Source organism: Doryrhamphus excisus, chromosome 18, assembly GCF_030265055.1.
Source record: "Doryrhamphus excisus isolate RoL2022-K1 chromosome 18, RoL_Dexc_1.0, whole genome shotgun sequence".
NCBI classification, from domain to species: Eukaryota; Metazoa; Chordata; class Actinopteri; order Syngnathiformes; family Syngnathidae; genus Doryrhamphus; species Doryrhamphus excisus.
The window spans coordinates 9,386,053-9,403,931 of record NC_080483.1 but is presented as its reverse complement, the minus strand read 5'-3'; the positions used below and the strand labels follow the sequence as shown (position 1 = coordinate 9,403,931).

Below are 17,879 nucleotides of genomic sequence, written 5' to 3'. Positions count from 1 at the left end.
GTTTTTGTGTCGCATTGACAGTTTAGGTTAACTCATAATATCTTAAAAGTTACATGTTGTCATATAAACAGGAAGTCCCATTAATATTTATATTTAGTTCTGCACTTTTTCCCCTGAAATTTGGTGAAAATATTATTTTATTAGCTTAAGAGGATAATGTTAAGAGTTATAATTTTGGTATGACCCTGATGCTTTTTTTCTTTCTAATAAAAAATAATAATAAAATTAGTCCTGCAGCAACCAACAGGGCAAGCACCTGCAGCAGGTACCCTCAAGAAATTCACCTATATTTGTGAAATTTTACAGCTTTATACATCTGATAAAAATACACAAAAATATTCTTAGATCACGTCTTTATACTGGCGTGTGAGCGTTATTAATTGTCTTTTGTTTGCTAAGATAGGCTAGATTTGTCAACACTAGCCAGTATAGCCACCAGCAACAGCAGAGGGGGAGGATGGGACTGTGGACACAGCCACATAAACCTCACTAAACAGTCCTTAAACATGCAACATTAGAAGCCGAGGAGCAGAAGAAAATATATAAGACAAGAGTGCAAAATCGACAACCACTAGTGAAATAAATGGATAAAAAGCAGGTAAATCCTTGACTTACCGGAGATTGTCAGGCGACAACGGCAGCTCGGAGGCAAGTCTCTAACCAGGAAGAAGAGAAATACACAGCGGCAACAGGCGCAACCAACTCGCTGGAACGATGGGGGAGATCGGAAAACAGATATATTATTAAGAGAAAGGTATCATTTATATTTCTGCAAGACAACGTGACAAAACACAGTTAAAGACAATTAATTAAGCGTTTTATTAATTGTTTTTACTATTGAAAAACACTCGTAAAATATAACAATGCAAAGCTTACCAATGTTGGTATAGTCCATACTTCCTCCCGGTGTTCACCCAGTTTACACGTTTAAACTCGTAACAAACCAATCAAAATGTATACTTAAATCGGGAGGACAGCTGATACAATTACCACTATTATTGGGTATCAACTGAGTATAGATTAAATATATATTTTATAAGCATGATAAGCGAGCAGTTCAAAACGTACCATTTCCGCTATCGTACAGCAGATGGCAGCAGAGCCCCCTATAAACCATTCAGGAGATTTAACAGGTTTTCAAACTTGTTTTCAAGGAGGGTTACGATGCAATATGGCTGCTTCCAGAGGACCACTAGAAAATGACAATATATATGAAAATAAATTTGTATATAATAATGATATTGTTATACAATTGCACAAGCATTTGATTGCTAAAGCAAAATAATATGAGTTTTTCTTGCTTGCTTTTCTATATTTTATTTCAGGCCCAGCATTGAGTTTGAGGTGGAGATCCTACATGGTGGATACTTCACCTTTGTGGAACACTTGTATTTAATTACTAAATAAATGCATAATGTAAGGAACACTTCCTGCCTTTCACTTTGAATGCACAGCCCTATTTGCTAGTGACGCTAAATTGTCAACACTGATCTCCTCTACGTATGAGGTGTGTTATGAAACAGAGCTATGGTAGCCGCATTATTACCACTTGCTGTGGCCACCATGGTGAGGACCAAGTGTGGAATTACAACAGCCTCTGTTGGTGACAGGAAAAGACATCCATGTCACTCCCTGACACTGGGAACACCAAGGTAGATTGAATTGCAAGGTTTAATGTGCGTGTATAGCATTTAATGTGTGATGCCTTTTCACTTAGTACTACCATTATCATTCATAGCTATGCCATAGTTGAGTCTCATTGGCTTCTGGCTGACCTATTGTCTCCAAATGAAAACTGTTGTCACGTTTTAATGTTGCGAGATGTTGTGATACATGATCTTGTGACACTCCTACTATTTACAGATATATACAGTAGGTAAAAATTACTAATATATATATATATATATATATATATATATATATATATATATATATATATATATATATATATATATATATATATATATATATATATATATATATATATATATATATATATATATATATACATGCTTTTTCATGCTTTTTCATTAGCACTCTCCTGCTCTGATGAATTTTTTCCCTCTTCTTGCTGTGGCATGTTGAAGGACTTCATATTCTCCTCCTCATCTCCAAGTTGGAAATCAGAGTGTCTCTGAATGAAGCATGCAGACGGCATGTAGTGTGAGTCTCCACTCCCAAGGTTGAAAGTGATGTTGACATTAACGTGCGGACTGGCGGGGTCAGGGCTCTGAGGCCAAGGGGGCTGTTTAGGTTGGATGGCGGTCTCTGAAACAGCAGACTGGTGCAGGGCTACGGTGGACTGCAGGGGTTCGGAGGACTCCTGACTGCTGGTGTCGCTGGTGGTGTCACTGCCGCTGCTGCTGCTGCTACAGTGACCTGAATCCCCGCTGACTTCCACACTCTGCAGCAGACTATGTTGCTCTAGCAAAGGGACCGCAGTTGGCACAGTTTCATCCAAGTGACCCTGACTGACCTGCGATGAGAAGAAGGAAATCAGAAATATTAGCATGCAACACACCAAAGAAGGAGAACTGTCAGAAAAAACACTCACTTTATCACCACTCTTGCAATTTTCATTTCCATTGTTTTTAGGCTGCAACCTTGCAGTGCCTGACAAAGACAATGTTATTAGTAAGGATGGGCATAGAAATCAACTCATATAGTTTCTTAAGAATTTAGTCACATGACACAACAGCGACTACATAGACTATATATTCATTTTTACTGGTTTAATTATTATGATGCTAGGGCTGCACGGCGGACGAGTGGTTAGCGCGCAGACCTCACAGCTAGAAGACCATAATTCATTCATTCATTCATTCATTTTCCATCGCTTTTTCCTCACGAGGGTCGCGGGGGTGCTGGAACCTATCCCAGCTGTCTTCGGGCGAGAGGCGGGGTACACCCTGGACTGGTCGCCAGCCAATCACAGGGCACATATAGACAAACAACCATTCACACTCATATTCATACCTATGGACAATTTGTGGGAGGAAACCGGAGTACCTGGAGAAAACCCACGCATGCACGGGGAGAACATGCAAACTCCACACAGAGATGGCTGAGGGTGGAATTGAACCCTGGTCTCCTAGCTGTGAGGTCTGCGCGCTAACCACTCGACCGCCGTGCTGCCGACCATAGTTCAATTCCACCCAATGTTTTTAGAAACATTGAAGACAACTTAGTCTTCAATGAACCTATCATGCGGAAATATGGACAGATTAGTTCAATTAACTTGAAAAACACTTTTGTCGACATTGAAAACAAGTTGGCTGCACGGCGGATGAGTGGTTAAAGTGCAGGCCACATAGCTAGGAGACCCGAGTTCAATTCCACCCTCTGCCTTATCAAGTGTGGAGTGCGGGTACTGTGGTTTCCTCCCACATTCCAAAAACATGCTAGGTTAATTGGCGACTCCAAATTGTCCATAGGTATGAATGTGAGTGTGAATGGTTGTTTGTCTATATGTGCCCTGTGATTGGCTGGTGACCAGTCTAGGGTGTAAGTCCAGTCCTCTCGCCCAAAGACAGCTGGGATAGGCTCCAGCACCCCCGTGACCCTCGTGAGGATAAGCGGTAGAAAATGAATGAATGGTTTACTTTCTTTTTTCAGGTTACCTTTCTTCCATACTGTCTTGTAAAGGATCAGAAGAATGATGGCGATCAAGATGAAGAAAATGACCGCACCAACAACACTGGCGACTGCTGCAACTGAAGACACGCAGGTTAGCACGTTTTCGTTATTGTTGCTTAAAAACATCTTACCAAGAAACCGTACCCAGTTCCTTGTCAGCGCCAAGGCTTTTTGAATATGGTGGGACATAGCCAGGTGATGTTGGAGTGATTGTTCCTTCACTTTGGTTGGCATGTCCACTTGGCAGTAGATGATCTTCACACACAGTGTCCGAGGTTGATGTTCCTTCTTTTAAGACCGGTCTCCCGTGACATCTGCACAGATAGAAACAAACAAATACAAGGTGCAACGACTCAGTTGAAGCCATATCACACTCACATTCTATGAGGCCTACAGGGCTCCACTGCAGAGGAGATGTTGGAGAACGTTCCGTCACTGCATTTTTTACACTTCACGTTTGAGGTTGCTGTTCCTAAAAAACAACAACAACGAAAAAATCACGAACCAGTCGATGGTTGTTTGTCTATATGTGCCCTGTGATTGGCTGGCGACCAGTCCAGGGTGTACCCCAACTCTCGCCCCAAGACAGCTGGGATAGGCTCCAGCACCCCCGCGACCCTCGTGAGGATAAGCAATAGAAAATGAATGAATGAATGAACACTAACCAGTCTGTAATATATTTGATGGTGTCAATGAGAAATAACTTTTTTATTGGATTAGATCAAAATAATCTACCTAAGACATCATTATAAAGGGAGGCTACGGCTGTCGAGTGGTTTGCGTGCAGGCCACACAGCAGGGAGACACGGGTTTGATTCCCTGCTCGGGCATCTCTGTGTGGAGTTTGCATGTTCTCCTCGTGCATGCGTGGGTTTTCTCCGGGTACTCCGGTTTCCTCCCACATTCCAAAAACATGCATGTTAGGTTATCAAAGGAAATCGAAGGAAATACAGCTGGAATAGGTGCAGATTCTGGAGAATCTACAAAGCTTTCTGTGTGGGTTATTGTGTGTAGCAGCTCTATATGAGTCAACAACACAATACAAAGGGATGAAAAATTTGGATAATAGGTCCCCTTTAAGGTCATGCCACAGCATCTCAGTTGGAATTGAATCAGGACTTTGACTAGGCCATTCATTTCATTTTTCTTCAACCTTTCAGAGAGGGACTTGGTTCCATTTATTACACAGCAAGTCTTACAGGTCCTGAAGCAGCAATGCAGGTCTTGACCATCACACTACCACCACCATATTTTACTGTTGGTATGATGTTCTTTTAGGCTGCACAGAGGTTGAGTGGTTAGCGCGCAGACCTCACAGCTAGGAGACCGGAGTTCAATCCCACCCTCGGCCATCTCTGTGTAGAATTTGCATGTTCTCCCCGTGAATGCGTGGGTTTTCTCTGGGAACTCCGGTTTCCTCCCACATTCCAAAAACATGCTAGGTTAATTGGCGACTCCAAATTGTCCATAGGTATGAATGTGTGTGTGAATAGTTGTTTGTCTATATGTGCCCTGCGATTGGCTGGCGACCAGTCCAGGGTGTACCTCGCCTTTTCGCTCGACAGCTGGGATAGGCTCCACCTCCCCCCCCCCCGACCCTTGTGAGGATAAACGGTAGAAAATCTGGGTACCTGGCACTAAGACTCCGTAACCAGCTTTGCATGAAGTATGGTGTATACATTCAGTGCAGCGTTGCTCATCAGATTCCATGATGCAGTACATGCCGGGTTGACACGTACACTTGGACATGACGGTGGAGGAGCAGGCAAGGGCAAACTGCAGGCCTTTGTCTGCTTATATACAAAAAGCGATAAGATAAAAAAGACAAAGACAAAAAGATAAAAGTGGAGATAAGATTCGGAGCTACTGACGAGCTTTGCACTTAGCACAAAGGAAGCAGTTTGGGGCGTAGTTCCAGCTCTCCATGTATTGGTCGCGTTCACATGGTTCACACACACTCTCTGTTGTTTCATTGCAGTCCCGCGTCAATCGCCACCCTGTGGAGTGTGGGGGGACACCAGACTTTGACTGTATTTTTAGCATTAAAAGTATTTTAGTACATTGTTTCCAATACATGGATAGGGCAGAAGGTTTTCTCCGGGTACTCCGGTTTCCTCCCACATTCCAAAAACATGCTAGGTTAATTGGTGACTCCAAATTGTGTACCCCGCCTCTCGCCCAAAGACAGCTGGGATAGGCTCCAGCACCCCCGCGACCCTTGTGAGGATAAGCGGTAGAAAATGAATGAATGAATATTTGTCAAATGCCATCCATCCATTTTCCTCCACTTATCCGGGTCCAGGTCGCGGGGGCAGCAGTCTTAGTGGGGAAGCCCAGACTCCCCGATCCCCGGCCACCTCCTCCAGCTCCACCGGGAGGACACCAAGGCGTTCCCAGGCCAGCTGTGAGACATAATCCCTCCAGCGTGTCCTAGGTCTGCCCCGGGGCCTTTTCCCGGCTGGGCATGCCCAGAACACCTCACCAGGGAGGCGTCCGGGAGGCATCCGGACTAGATGCCTGAGCCACCTCAACTGACTTCTCTCGATGTGAAGGAGAAGCGGCGAGGAGGAGTTGCAGCTTTCATGCATGCACGTGTGTGTGTTGCTACAAGAGCTCCAGATTTACCAGGTGGGCACTTCCTGCAGCACAGGCTCAAAGCCTCCAGCAAGTACTCACGATCCGGATTGTTGCACTTTCTGCTAGGCCCAGCATAATAGGGGAGCGACAACACCTGTGGGAAAGCATGCAGAAGAAAAATTAATGCAGAATGCAAATGGCCGCTGAGGCCAAACAATTATAAAACTTGTTTGGAAAATCCCTCCTGATGCTACATCCTCATCTGCTGGATCTGATTGGTCATTGCAGCATCAGTGCCCACTGCAAGTGGAATTTTACGGCAACTTTGTATATCGGTACACTTTATTTTGATCACAAAGAGTGTGTTTGTGCAGAATCCTGCTAACAAAAAACATACAAAACAATACCTTATACTTGCATTTTTGCCCTTGTTGCCATTAATGGTAATGGTGGAACAGAGATGACTATTCAAAAATGTTATAAACTAATTCATTCATTCATTCATTCATTTTCTACCGCTTTTCCTCACAAGGGTCGTGGGGAGTGCTGGAGCCTATCCCAGCTGTCTTTGGGCGAGAGGCGGGGTACACCCTAGACTGGTCGCCAGCCAATCACAGGGCACATATAGACAAACAACCATTCACACTCACATTCATACCTATGGACAATTTGGAGTCGCCAATTAACCTAGCATGTTTTTGAAATGTGGGAGGAAACCGGAGTACCCGGAGAAAACCCATGCATCCACGGGGAGAACATGCAAACTCCACACAGAGATGGCCGAGGGTGGAATTGAACCCTGGTCTCCTAGCTGTGAGGTCTGAGCGCTAACCACTTCACCGCCGTGCCGCCATAAACTAATTACCCACAACCAAAACGTAAATTTAAAAAATGTTTCTGTTAAAAGGTATTTTGAAAGGTATAGCAGAATGAACATATTGTCATGTTGTCAGGTAACCTCTAACAATTTTAATGACGGTGGAGGGCGGGGCGTGAAACAGGACCAGACCATCTTCCACCTGTGGCCACCTTGCTTGTGCTGCATGCGTACAAACAGAGGACACCTTTGTTCTCAACCTGAGGTGGACTCCATCTCAATCTCTCCAAAAATGCTTGGACTTTAAGCATGGCTGCACATTTGCCTTTGTCAGCCACCATAAACTTAGCATTAAATTAGTAATGTAATGGTTTTATTTCATTTGAACATGCATCAGATTACAATTGAATGCATCACATAATCAGTTCACAGTTCCACATGTCCAAAAGGAGTAGGAAGAAGCAAAGCTTATTAAATCCTACCCCTCCATCTGGTACTTTTACAATCAGTAACTGTTACATTTCTTCACTTCCTCAAATTAACATCATTCCATCTTTTTCATCCCTCTTTGACTATTAATCTATTATATGTTACTTTTTACTTTAGTGATGTTAGAAATAAACAAAAATGCAAAGTCATCCATTCATTTTGTGTGGCGCTTATCCTCACGAGTGTCACAGGTATTCTGGAGTCTATCCCAGCTGAATTTGAGTGGTACACCCTGGACTGGTCGCCTGTCAATCGCAGGGCACATAGAGACAAACAACCATTCACACTCATATTCATACAACAAACTAATTGTACCACAAATGACTCAACTATCTAGTAATAATCACATAAATAATAAAATAAAATAATAATGGTGAATAATAATAATGTATAATAAATAATAATAATGAAATAATATACTAAAAATAATACAAAAATAATAATAATAATGTGAATAATACTAATAATAATCCTAAATATGTCATCTTTCACTCTTCTAAGTTGTGAAGTTGCTGTTGAGATCTATTTTCTCACAGGAAATTGGTACTGTCTGTAAAACGTTTGGAGCATTTCTTGAAATGCTGCCTTTTTAACTATATTAAAGAGCAGCATTTCTTTTGTGATGTAGCAAACTACACTCTCTGTTAACTGTTAACTTCTCAGTGAGTGCTGACTATCGGTAAAACTTGGTCAGTCTGGTTTGAGGTGGACAAGTGTTTTTTGTTGCCTTTCATCATGCCATCACGTTCTTCCTCCTAATTTCTACTATGTTACCTTGTATTGCCCCTCACGAGGGTAAACTATTTTGCTGTGCCCATGTTAGGTATAGCTTAATAATACAGGTAAAATGTACAGCATACACACCACTACCAAATACTCCATACTTCACTGATCATGCTTTTTCGTCAAGCACTGAGATTTTGTACTTTGTTTGGCAGTCCTTGAAAACCGGGTACTGTGAAATGCAAAATTTTGGCTATAAGCACTAGCTGAATACTATGTAGTATGTACATAAAAACTGACTATATGAAACTAGAAACTAGCATTTAGTATTTTCATACAGTCTATTGATTTTATTTGTTTGATTAATTCTGATCCATTCATTCATTCATTCATTTTCTACCGCTTTTCCTCACGAGGGTCGCGGGGGTGCTGGAGCCTATCCCAGCTGTTTTCGGGCGAGAGGCAGGGTACACCCTGGACTGGTCGCCAGCCAATCACAGGGCACACATAGACAAACAACCACACTCACACTCACATTCATACCTATGGACAATTTGGAGTCGCCAATTAACCTAGCATGTTTTTGGAATGTGGGAGGAAACCGGAGTACCCGGAGAAAACCCACGCATGCACAGGGAGAACATGCAAACTCCACACAGAGATGCCCGAGGGTGGTAATTCTGATCCAATAAAACATTATTTTACCATACCTCGTCCAATTGCAGATTATTCCCAAAATTCTCTAAAACTACCACTCTAAAAACTCTAAAAACTACTCTAAAGATACACTAAGCTGAATGCAGCAGAGGAAAAACGTGACAGGAAACAGGACGTCAGTTTTGAAAAGGCTTAAAGTATAAATTCACACATTAAAAACCAAAAAAAAGTCTAGTAAAAGTGATATGGACTGCACTCAAAATCAGCATCACTAGTGCATTTCTTTCAAATGGAGTCGACATACAAACAAAACCTACCTTGATAGCGTGTGCAGCCAGCAGAACAAAAACGTCCTTCATCGCTTCTCGGAGGCTGCAGTAGGCGGTAAAGTGGAGCAAGCCACTTGAAGTGATTTGAGTGTTTGGAGGAAGGAAGTGAGCGTGAGGCGGCGTGCCCCCTCACTCAGTCGCTCTCACCTTTGAAGACAAAAAGTGTATACTCAGTAGGCTGTATAAAATGTCTATACACTTGGAAATAACATTTAAATCACAGATCTGGATGAATTGATGAATGTATGGTCTCCATGCATTCCCTACATCAGTTGTGAGACTAACTCCGCAATGACATTGTGATGATTTATTCCTGTATTATCATTTTTAGCAATGCATTATAGATAAGTTTATGTGTATGTGCAACAGAATACACCGGAAGTGTCATTTCGCGTGCTTGACTTCTGAATTTTAACAGGAAGGTAAAGTCGTGAAAGGAATTACTTCCCTATTTATTTTTTTAAATAAATTCCAAATAATAATACATGAAAAAAAAAATCTATAAATTATGTGCTTGTGATGGAAATCTTCATAGTGGTGCATTTGATATCCGGCCCTCAGCGATTGTCACTGTGAGAGCTGGCCCTGTGTATGTGACATGGGCCTGCACTACTGATTTTGAAGGCGCTGGGTAGATTATATTGACATAGCAACACATTGAAGCTGTAATCTATTTGGACAAAAATTATATCATATAAACATACGCTACTGCAAGCAGTTCAGACAAAATATTGGTACAATATGAAGATAATAAACTGGAATAAATTAATACAATTTCATTCATTTTCTATAGTGGGGGGTGCTGGAGCCTATCCCAGCTGTCTTCGGTCGAGAGGCAGGGTACATCCTGGACTGGTTGCCAGCCAATCAAAGGTGTTTTGACCATATTTCACCATTTTGTTTTCAGTAGTTTAGTAGAGGAAGAGTTAGCTTAACCATCAAATGCATGTAGTCAAGTGAAAAAATTAGGATTTAGCCTTAGTCTTGATTTGTCCACCAAACATGTTTTACTTGAGCACAGACATTAGACATTTTTGTATCTTGCAAATGGGTTACAACACAGCAAAGCAAAACTTCACTCTAAAAAGAATAAAAAAAATTAAAAAAAAGATGCAGCACTTCTTCAAAAGCACGTCAGCCAACTGTTGTCACATCCAAAGCAGGATATCATCTTCAAGAAAATCTTTATTTGTGTCAGTCCCACAGTGAGAAAGGGGAAGTCGGAAGCTAGGCTCACAGCCAGAAAGACAAAAACAAAATGCATCCCGGGTGACAGAGAAAAAGAGGTTTCAAAATGAGTCAGCATGTATTGTGACATGTAAAAAGGCAAGTATGAAAATAGAACACGATGTCGTGAAGGTGTTGCTTCACTTCCGCCAGGCCGCAAAGGTTACAAGGCACTCGTGCATGTTGGTTATACCTTTTTACGACACAAAATGAAGTTTCATTTTACAGTACGATATGCATTACTGGTGGGCGATACTGCATATTTTGGTATCAAGATGAAACAGTATTGCTGATATCGATACTGATGGACAATTCATTCATTCATTAATTTTCTACCGCTTTTTCTTCACGAGGGTCGCGGGGGTGCTGGAGCCTATCCCAGCTGTCTTCGAGCGAGAGGTAGGATACAACCTGGACTGGTCACCAGCCAATCACAGGGCACATATAGACAAACAACCATTCACACTCACATTCATACCTATGAACAATTTGGAGTCGCCAATTAACCTAGCATGTTTTTGGAATGGTGTTCCGGGCATGCCCAGCCGGGAAAAGGGGCAGACCTAGGACAAGCTGGAGGGATTATGTCTCACAGCTGGCCTGGGAACGCCTTGGTGTCCTCCCGGTGGAGCTGGAGGAGGTGGCCGGGGATCGGGAAGTCTGGGCTTCCCTACTCAGACTGCTGCCCCTGCGACCCGGACCCGAATAAGCGGAGGAAAATGGATGGATGGATGTTTTTTGGAATGTGGGAGGAAACCGGAGTACCCGGAGAAAACCCACGCATGCACGAGCAGAACATGCAGAGAACAACACAGAGATGGCCGAGGGTGGAATCGAACCCTGATCCTCCTAACTCCTAGCTGCGCACTAACAACTCGACCACTAAAACATCACACATAAATGATCCAAATTTCAGTACGTTTATTTAAATACATGACATTCATTGGTTGACAAGAATATCTCCAAGACACACACAATGTACTGTAGCTTTGCCAGCTTTACAGTTGCCTTGATAATATTGTAAATAAAACATTTTTGAGGGTGTGTAGTCAACTCTTGGTAGAAGAAGGTATGCGTCTTAATTTTCTTCTGGGGGTAAAGTGCTGCAAGTTGTGACGGGCCAATCGACAGAGAGGTGGTGTCTGGTCAGAGTGAGCGCTTCTGGTTACCTGATCCTGGAAAATAACATGATGACCACTTTAGAAGTCTTAGGTAATGGTAATGGTTTTATTTCATTTGAACATGCATCAGATTACAATTGAATGCATCACATAATCAGTTCACAGTTCCACATGTCCAAAAGGAGTAGGAAGAAGCAAAGCGTATTAAATCCTACCCCTCCATCTGGTACTTTTACAATCAGTAACTGTTACATTTGTTCACTTCCTGCTTTCCATAATACAGTTGAAGTTTTTTTTTCTTTTTTTTGAATTTTTAATTAAATTAAAAAAAAATTAAACAGTTTTTTTATTTAATTTTATTATTTATTTATTATTATTTTATTTATTTTTATTTATTTTTATATAATCCCTTTCATGGTCACTACATTAGGCACACCTACTAATGAGCTCCGATACAAAACCGCTCTCTCATTCATGACCTACCAACCTACCAACACACACAGCTCAACACTTAATGGGATGATGATGTAAGACTGAGGTCGTGAATTGTGGTGTTGGTGAATGTACCTCTGTGAACGTTATTGGTGGACAAGAAGAAAGTGTTGTTGTGAGTGTGCTATGAGTACATGTCTCTTGCCTCACTCACAAAAGCACTATGTGTGCGCAACTCGCACAAACACAGCATACTCTGCAACACACACATCAAATAGACCAGGGGTCGGCAACCTTTCCTGTGAAAAGAAGACACTTTGCACCCTCGCCCACGTAAAAAAAATGTAGATGATTGCATCTTGCACTTGAAAAAGGTATTTTTTTTAACCTGCTACAACAACAGAATGAACAAAGTGCAGTCTGCATGTCTAACGGATACGATGGTTAAACCTCACGAACTGACTGACGCCTTAAGAACTGTGAAGCACAGTCAACTGTCTTTTAGCTTGGTGGCTAACGCTGGCTAACTACATTTCAATAAATGTTGTTTTTTTTTTTTAAATAAATGCCTTATTTGCTCATTTGTCGCCACATAGCAACCATGTTTCTTTTTGAGAGGGGTGTATTCATTGTGTAAAAGATGTCTCTGATGTCCCAACAAATGCAGGCAGAAATAAAATCACAGCATAAACTTGAACATGTGCAAAAGCATCAGGAGAAGTTTTTATAGTCGATTAGTGCAAAGAATAAAAGGTGAGACAACATTCAATCCAGGTTTCTTTGAGCACCTTCATTCAACAAGTGTGGAGAACGAGTGGCCCTTCAGCACAGCTTCAATTATTCCATACATGTAATATTTATCCATGCTATACTGACAGTTACTAGAAACTTTGAGGTAGAAATGTATGCATATTTATACTTGAGTTTTAATTTAAGTTTTGGGTTTTAATTTATTCCTTGTGGATTTATTGTTGACTTAATGCTCGGGTAGTTTAGATAATGATGAGTTGTCATGTTGTCACAGTTGATTGCACATGGGTTGGTCTCAATACAATACCAAATACACACTGAGTATGGTAGAGGCCGGTTTGAGCTACAGTGATATAGCCAAGCGTTTGGGCTGTTCTCAACCCAAAATCAGAAACCTGCATGAATGCCACAACAGTGACAACTCCCGACCAGGATCGCTCCATCCGAGCAAGAACGGTTTCGCCGTGCCAGTCGTACAGCACAGAAAACACTCGGCATGAACAACACCCGCATCAGGAGCCCCACTGTGCGTCAACGCTTGCAGGAAGTCAACCTCCATGCGAGGAGGCTTTTTCGCATTGTGGCATTGTGTTCTTTTAAGTTTTTTGTTTTTAAATTATTCTTGAGACGTGAAGATTTTTGTTTCTGTATGAGGAAAATCTAGTTTAGGGATCTCGTCAGCGTATATTATCATTATATTATCATTCATGAAAGGAGGAGCAGACTAAAATGCTGATTATTGAAGATTATTTTTATTGAAGTGGCTTATTTTCTATTAAGTGTGTCTTAAGAAGAGACGTACTGTGTTCCATTGCATGTTTTCAAGTGGATAAGCTATTAGTTAGTTTCGAATAGTGCTCTAGGTCATTGAGGTGGAGGCCACATGAAGTACCTCATTGTACACTGGAATGATAACTCATTTTTCACACTATTAAACTTTACCACTAAGTTTTACTTCATTTAATGATGTTTGGCTGATAACCAATAACACATGCTATTAAATATGGCCATTACTATTTGTTATACAGTTAGAACATGGTGTTTATATTAAGTAAAGTACATGCACACAAATCTGTTATGCTAACAACAAATGAGAAAAGGTGGTGGTTTCGTAATAGCAAAGATCCAGGTGTATATAAGAAAAAATATATACAAAAAATGTAAAGAATTAAGAACATCACCTGTCCTTCTTCAGCTGGTTGCTCAGTGGAGTTGTCCTTAATGAGGTGACTCCGCAGGTCCAGGTTGCTGGGTGGGGGCAAGAAGCTTTGAACCTTGTTGGACCAGCCCAAAAGGCAGTGCTGTATAACAGTAAAGACAAATAAGGACGCAGCTAAAATACAATGTGAACATTAAGTGTACAGTACTTACCGATGGTAAGCCCAAACTGTCAGATGGATCAAAGCTGCAGCGACGATGTGCTTTGTACTTGTAAGGAGACAGAATGCTGGCACGAGGGATGCTGACCCTTTGAAATGGTCGCACACAAAAACACACAGTGAATTGCTTTTGAAACCATGAAAAAGACACAAAAGACACAAATAATTGACCCTTGGAGGTGGAACACGCCACTTAGTATGCCTCCACAGGGCATGTTTATGTCACATTTTAGCAAGGTTCATTGTGAAATACATACACAAAGAAATAAATACTTGTAATAAACAACTGTTTCGAGATAGGTTATTAAAATGAATATATTAGTTGTTGTTATTACAATTTTTCTATTTGCCTTATAATCACCTATTACTATTTTAAGCATTATGTATGTAGTATAGTGGGTTCGTCAATACCAGAGACGGCCACCAGAGAGCGAAATGCTTTATTATGTACAGTTGATCTTATTGCTATAATCGCTTGTTTTTTGTTTTTTTAATCATCATGTTTGTTCTTAAAAAGTACAGGTTTTACTCCGTTCAAATCAATTATTATTAACCAAACATTTAACAATTTTAACTTAAAAATGTACTTAATATAACCACTACAGCATGTTGAGGCTTGAAAAACATTGTTTTTAAATTAAACAGTTTTAAAATTATTATTATGATTATGATTATATTATGATCATATTATGATTATATTATGATTAGGATTATATTATGAATATTATTATATTATGATTATTATTATGATTATGATTATGATTATGATTCAGAAACTGACCAAATGCAGTGATCAAGTTTGTGACAATTGCCGTTCAGGTTCCCAACTACTCTTTACCTGACGTGTGCTGGTTCAGTCATGGTGTGCGGGTGTGAGGATTTTAGCCTTTTGCACACAGGACAACATTCCGGAGAGTGAACCGGGATAGGGAACAATCTGGTGTTCATCTTATAAGTGAATGTACCTAAACAAGAGCAAGATGAGGATATTAGAATAATGAATTACACCCAACAAGAACTGATCTCTTACACTCATGAGTATCTGTGTCGGCTTGTGGGCTGCCTCTGTCTGCAAGAAGCGTCAGTGCCGAGTGTATATCCCGGGGAACTCTATGGGGCGATCATTAAGTGACAATAAGGAGACGAGTTGTGCATCAGCAACACAACACAATGAGCAGGACTCACTCAGAGTGTGGCTGGTGGATGCATTCTCTTTTGTTTTGTGTTCGAAATGCTTGCAGATCATTGTAGAAGTCATCAGAGTGTTCCCCCAGGGTTTTTTGTGCATCCAGGACTCCTTAAATGGAACAGACTGTGCTTATCTTGCATATAAATGTATGTTTAATGAGATTAGAAAACAACCATGAATGCCATGTACCTGCGATCCAATCATAACCAAGTAATGGATGCAGACGATTCCTGTGTGCAGGTTCCTCAGCATGGGTATCGGTCTGGAACGTCACTCGATTCTGCATCTTCCTCTAAGAAAGAAAAACATTGATATACTATATTTAAGAATAGGATGTTTACACTTTCAATCATGTGTTTTGATTCACCTGTTCATTGCTGCAAGACTTCAGAGAGGACTTTATGCCATCCCCATGTGAAGATATTCGTAATGGTGAAACCTTCTCAGCTATCACTTGGCGTTTGGGGGTCAAAAAAGGTGAAGGGGTGGGACCCCGGGTGCCCATTTGTCTCTCACACATCTTAAGTTAGGAAAAGTAAGAAAAATAGATTGCTGTTAATGCAATGGATCATTTCAGCACAATGCAAGTTAGCTTTTTTTTTAGTTGCAAAAGCTTTATCTTCCAGGGAGAATTACTATCAGGTGAACTACTTTAAACGATACGCCTTAAAATAGCAAACAAACGGCAATTACATCATAATTTAAAAGCTAACTCGTTGTTGTATTTACCCCGATAAAGTTTACACAGAATACATGGGTTGTCTCCAGACGTTTTTTAGACGCACTGTAGTGCAATAAACTGCTTATTAACTTTAAATGTGTTATGGTAAGGAAAACAGTGCAAGCTAATAGTCGCTGCTAAAATACAATATTGAGTCTCTCTTACCTTCAGTTGTTTGCTATCCTGCTTCATTTCTTTAGCTAGCGGACGTAATTCATTACCTTCTCATAATACGTAATTTATGTCCACAAACAACACATTTAGATGATAAAACGTCACTGCCTCGAATAGCTAACGTTCTGATGTATTTACATCAAATTGTGCAGTAATAATAGGTCATCAAATTCACGTATCACTGCCTCGTCGACAAATGACGCCATTTTCTTTCTGTGATTTAAATGCTGCGATTCGCCACCGTCTCCTTAGCAACAAGCAACTCCAGCAATCTGATTGGTTAATATTTTTTCCCATAATGCCTTGCTAAGAAGGCTCTTAAAGGAATAATTATGTTTACATCGAAGCAGCGCTGCTTGATTGTAACAGCAGAGAGCGCCATTCACAAATTAAGAATGCAAAATACATTCGATATGTTTATTTATATACTGTAATAAAAAATACAAATTAAATCTTCTCATCATGACTAGAGACAAAATGGAGAATCACAATCATAAACATTGTTACGTCACACAGAGTTTTGAATATCTTTATTAGTTGTATAGTTGCACAGAGATAATTCAGGTAAAAGTCATATTTGTTGTTTTTCCAGGTGAGTGACACAAGTGACATAATTCATCATAGTTTCATGTACATTAAATCCATCCATCCATTGTCACGCTATAATGAGTGTTTTGCAGGTGTTGCAGGGTCACGGCTGAGCCCCTGCCGCCCGCCCTTCAGGCCCCTGATGCTCAATGACGACGTGGAGGCAACACTCTGTATTCCAGTCACGGCTCGTTTTCCACCAGAGCCGTGCAGGCTGGTCCCGTTTGATTAGTTGACCATGGCGGCGCCCAGGTGCACCCCATTATGATGAAACAGTGCCAGTCGTCAGCTTGTATATTCCTTGCCTACCTCTCCGATTAACCTCCCGCCGGTGCCCTTTAAACAATTACTGTCGGCGGCTATTGCTCATTAGCCTTCAGACACACAATAACATCAACACTCTTATTTCTGATAAACAAGCTAACATACATAACAAATTATCCCATGGTGACTGCAAAATAAGAATAATTATAGTTATTTATTCCTCCCCCTTTTGTCATTGTTTGCATGCTATCCTCATTAAAATAGGAAAACCTATAAATGTTTAGGCGGTTTTAGTTAAAGCGGACACTGTTTTTTTCATCTGTGTGATTTTGACAAAATTCCAAAAGGTTCAGATACTTTTTCATACCACTGTACTTGACCCAACTCCAGGCAGTTTCTTTAATAGGAAAAATCAGAAATCAGAAAAGGGTTCATTGCCAGGTATGATCAAACACATACTAGGAATTGAAAAAACTGATTGTTTTCCTAAGAGTCCAAACTGGACGTTAATGTTATGCATAAAGTGAAAGTATATAGTAATGCGTGTATGTCCTCTCTGTGTATGATCCGACATGAAGTTAGCATCTAATTTCGTCATTGAAAGCTTCTCTCATCTGACTCATTGTAGCTCCACACATGAACCAAGAGGAGAAACAGGAAAAGAAACAGAAGACAGACGACAAAAGCACAAAAGGTACAATTGGATGTTTGCACCCCACACACAGCCTCTTTTCATAGGTGACATAAGAGAGCTAAATCATCCGATGGAGCGGGAGAGGCTGCTGGCAGGTGGGAGACGGGTGTTT

At 40.9% G+C, this 17,879-nt stretch overlaps 3 protein-coding genes across 3 annotated transcripts in view; all 3 read right to left on the bottom strand.

Moving 5' to 3' along the window:
* The window catches only part of trim62.1 (tripartite motif containing 62, tandem duplicate 1), a 36,313-nt gene extending 35,200 nt beyond the window's left edge, over positions 1 to 1,113 (bottom strand). Inside the window, exons 1-2 of the mRNA XM_058054446.1 lie at positions 1,069 to 1,113; positions 616 to 706 (exon numbers count right to left, since the gene is read on the bottom strand). The gene's annotated coding sequence lies outside the window, so the exon portion shown is untranslated. The remainder of the gene's footprint in view (positions 1 to 615; positions 707 to 1,068) is intronic.
* A 904-nt stretch (positions 1,114 to 2,017) lies between these two features.
* Positions 2,018 to 9,336, bottom strand: tnfrsf1b (tumor necrosis factor receptor superfamily, member 1B). Its single transcript, XM_058054450.1, has 9 exons — positions 9,217 to 9,336; positions 6,262 to 6,367; positions 5,508 to 5,633; positions 5,268 to 5,426; positions 4,015 to 4,108; positions 3,781 to 3,950; positions 3,621 to 3,713; positions 2,555 to 2,613; positions 2,018 to 2,476 (listed from the first exon to the last, which is right to left on the bottom strand). The coding sequence occupies exons 1-9, from the start codon at positions 9,256 to 9,258 to the stop codon at positions 2,018 to 2,020; spliced, it is 1,308 nt and encodes a 435-aa protein (XP_057910433.1). The 5' UTR covers positions 9,259 to 9,336.
* Positions 9,337 to 11,352: 2,016 nt separating this feature from the next.
* Positions 11,353 to 16,433, bottom strand: miip (migration and invasion inhibitory protein). Its single transcript, XM_058054970.1, has 9 exons — positions 16,213 to 16,433; positions 15,694 to 15,846; positions 15,516 to 15,618; positions 15,323 to 15,434; positions 15,168 to 15,247; positions 14,976 to 15,102; positions 14,130 to 14,226; positions 13,940 to 14,059; positions 11,353 to 11,630 (listed from the first exon to the last, which is right to left on the bottom strand). Exons 1-9 carry the CDS (start codon positions 16,237 to 16,239, stop codon positions 11,505 to 11,507), a joined length of 945 nt encoding a protein of 314 aa, XP_057910953.1. The 5' UTR covers positions 16,240 to 16,433; the 3' UTR covers positions 11,353 to 11,504.
* Between the last annotated feature and the right edge of the window lie 1,446 nt (positions 16,434 to 17,879).

Excerpts from the sequence above, each read along its gene's own strand:
- tnfrsf1b (XM_058054450.1), bottom strand. The coding sequence starts at position 9,258 with ATGAAGGACGTTTTTGTTCTGCTGGCTGCACACGCTATCAAG. Across the intron at positions 6,368-9,216 it reads TGGCTGCACACGCTATCAAG|GTGTTGTCGCTCCCCTATTA; the intron begins GTAGGTTTTGTT and ends GCTTTCCCACAG. Across the intron at positions 5,634-6,261 it reads CTGCAGGAAGTGCCCACCTG|GGTGGCGATTGACGCGGGAC; the intron begins GTAAATCTGGAG and ends CACACTCCACAG.
- miip (XM_058054970.1), bottom strand. The coding sequence starts at position 16,239 with ATGAAGCAGGATAGCAAACAACTGAAG. Across the intron at positions 14,227-14,975 it reads ACTGAACCAGCACACGTCAG|GGTCAGCATCCCTCGTGCCA; the intron begins GTAAAGAGTAGT and ends ACCATTTCAAAG. Across the intron at positions 11,631-13,939 it reads AACCAGCTGAAGAAGGACAG|GATCAGGTAACCAGAAGCGC; the intron begins GTGATGTTCTTA and ends GTTATTTTCCAG.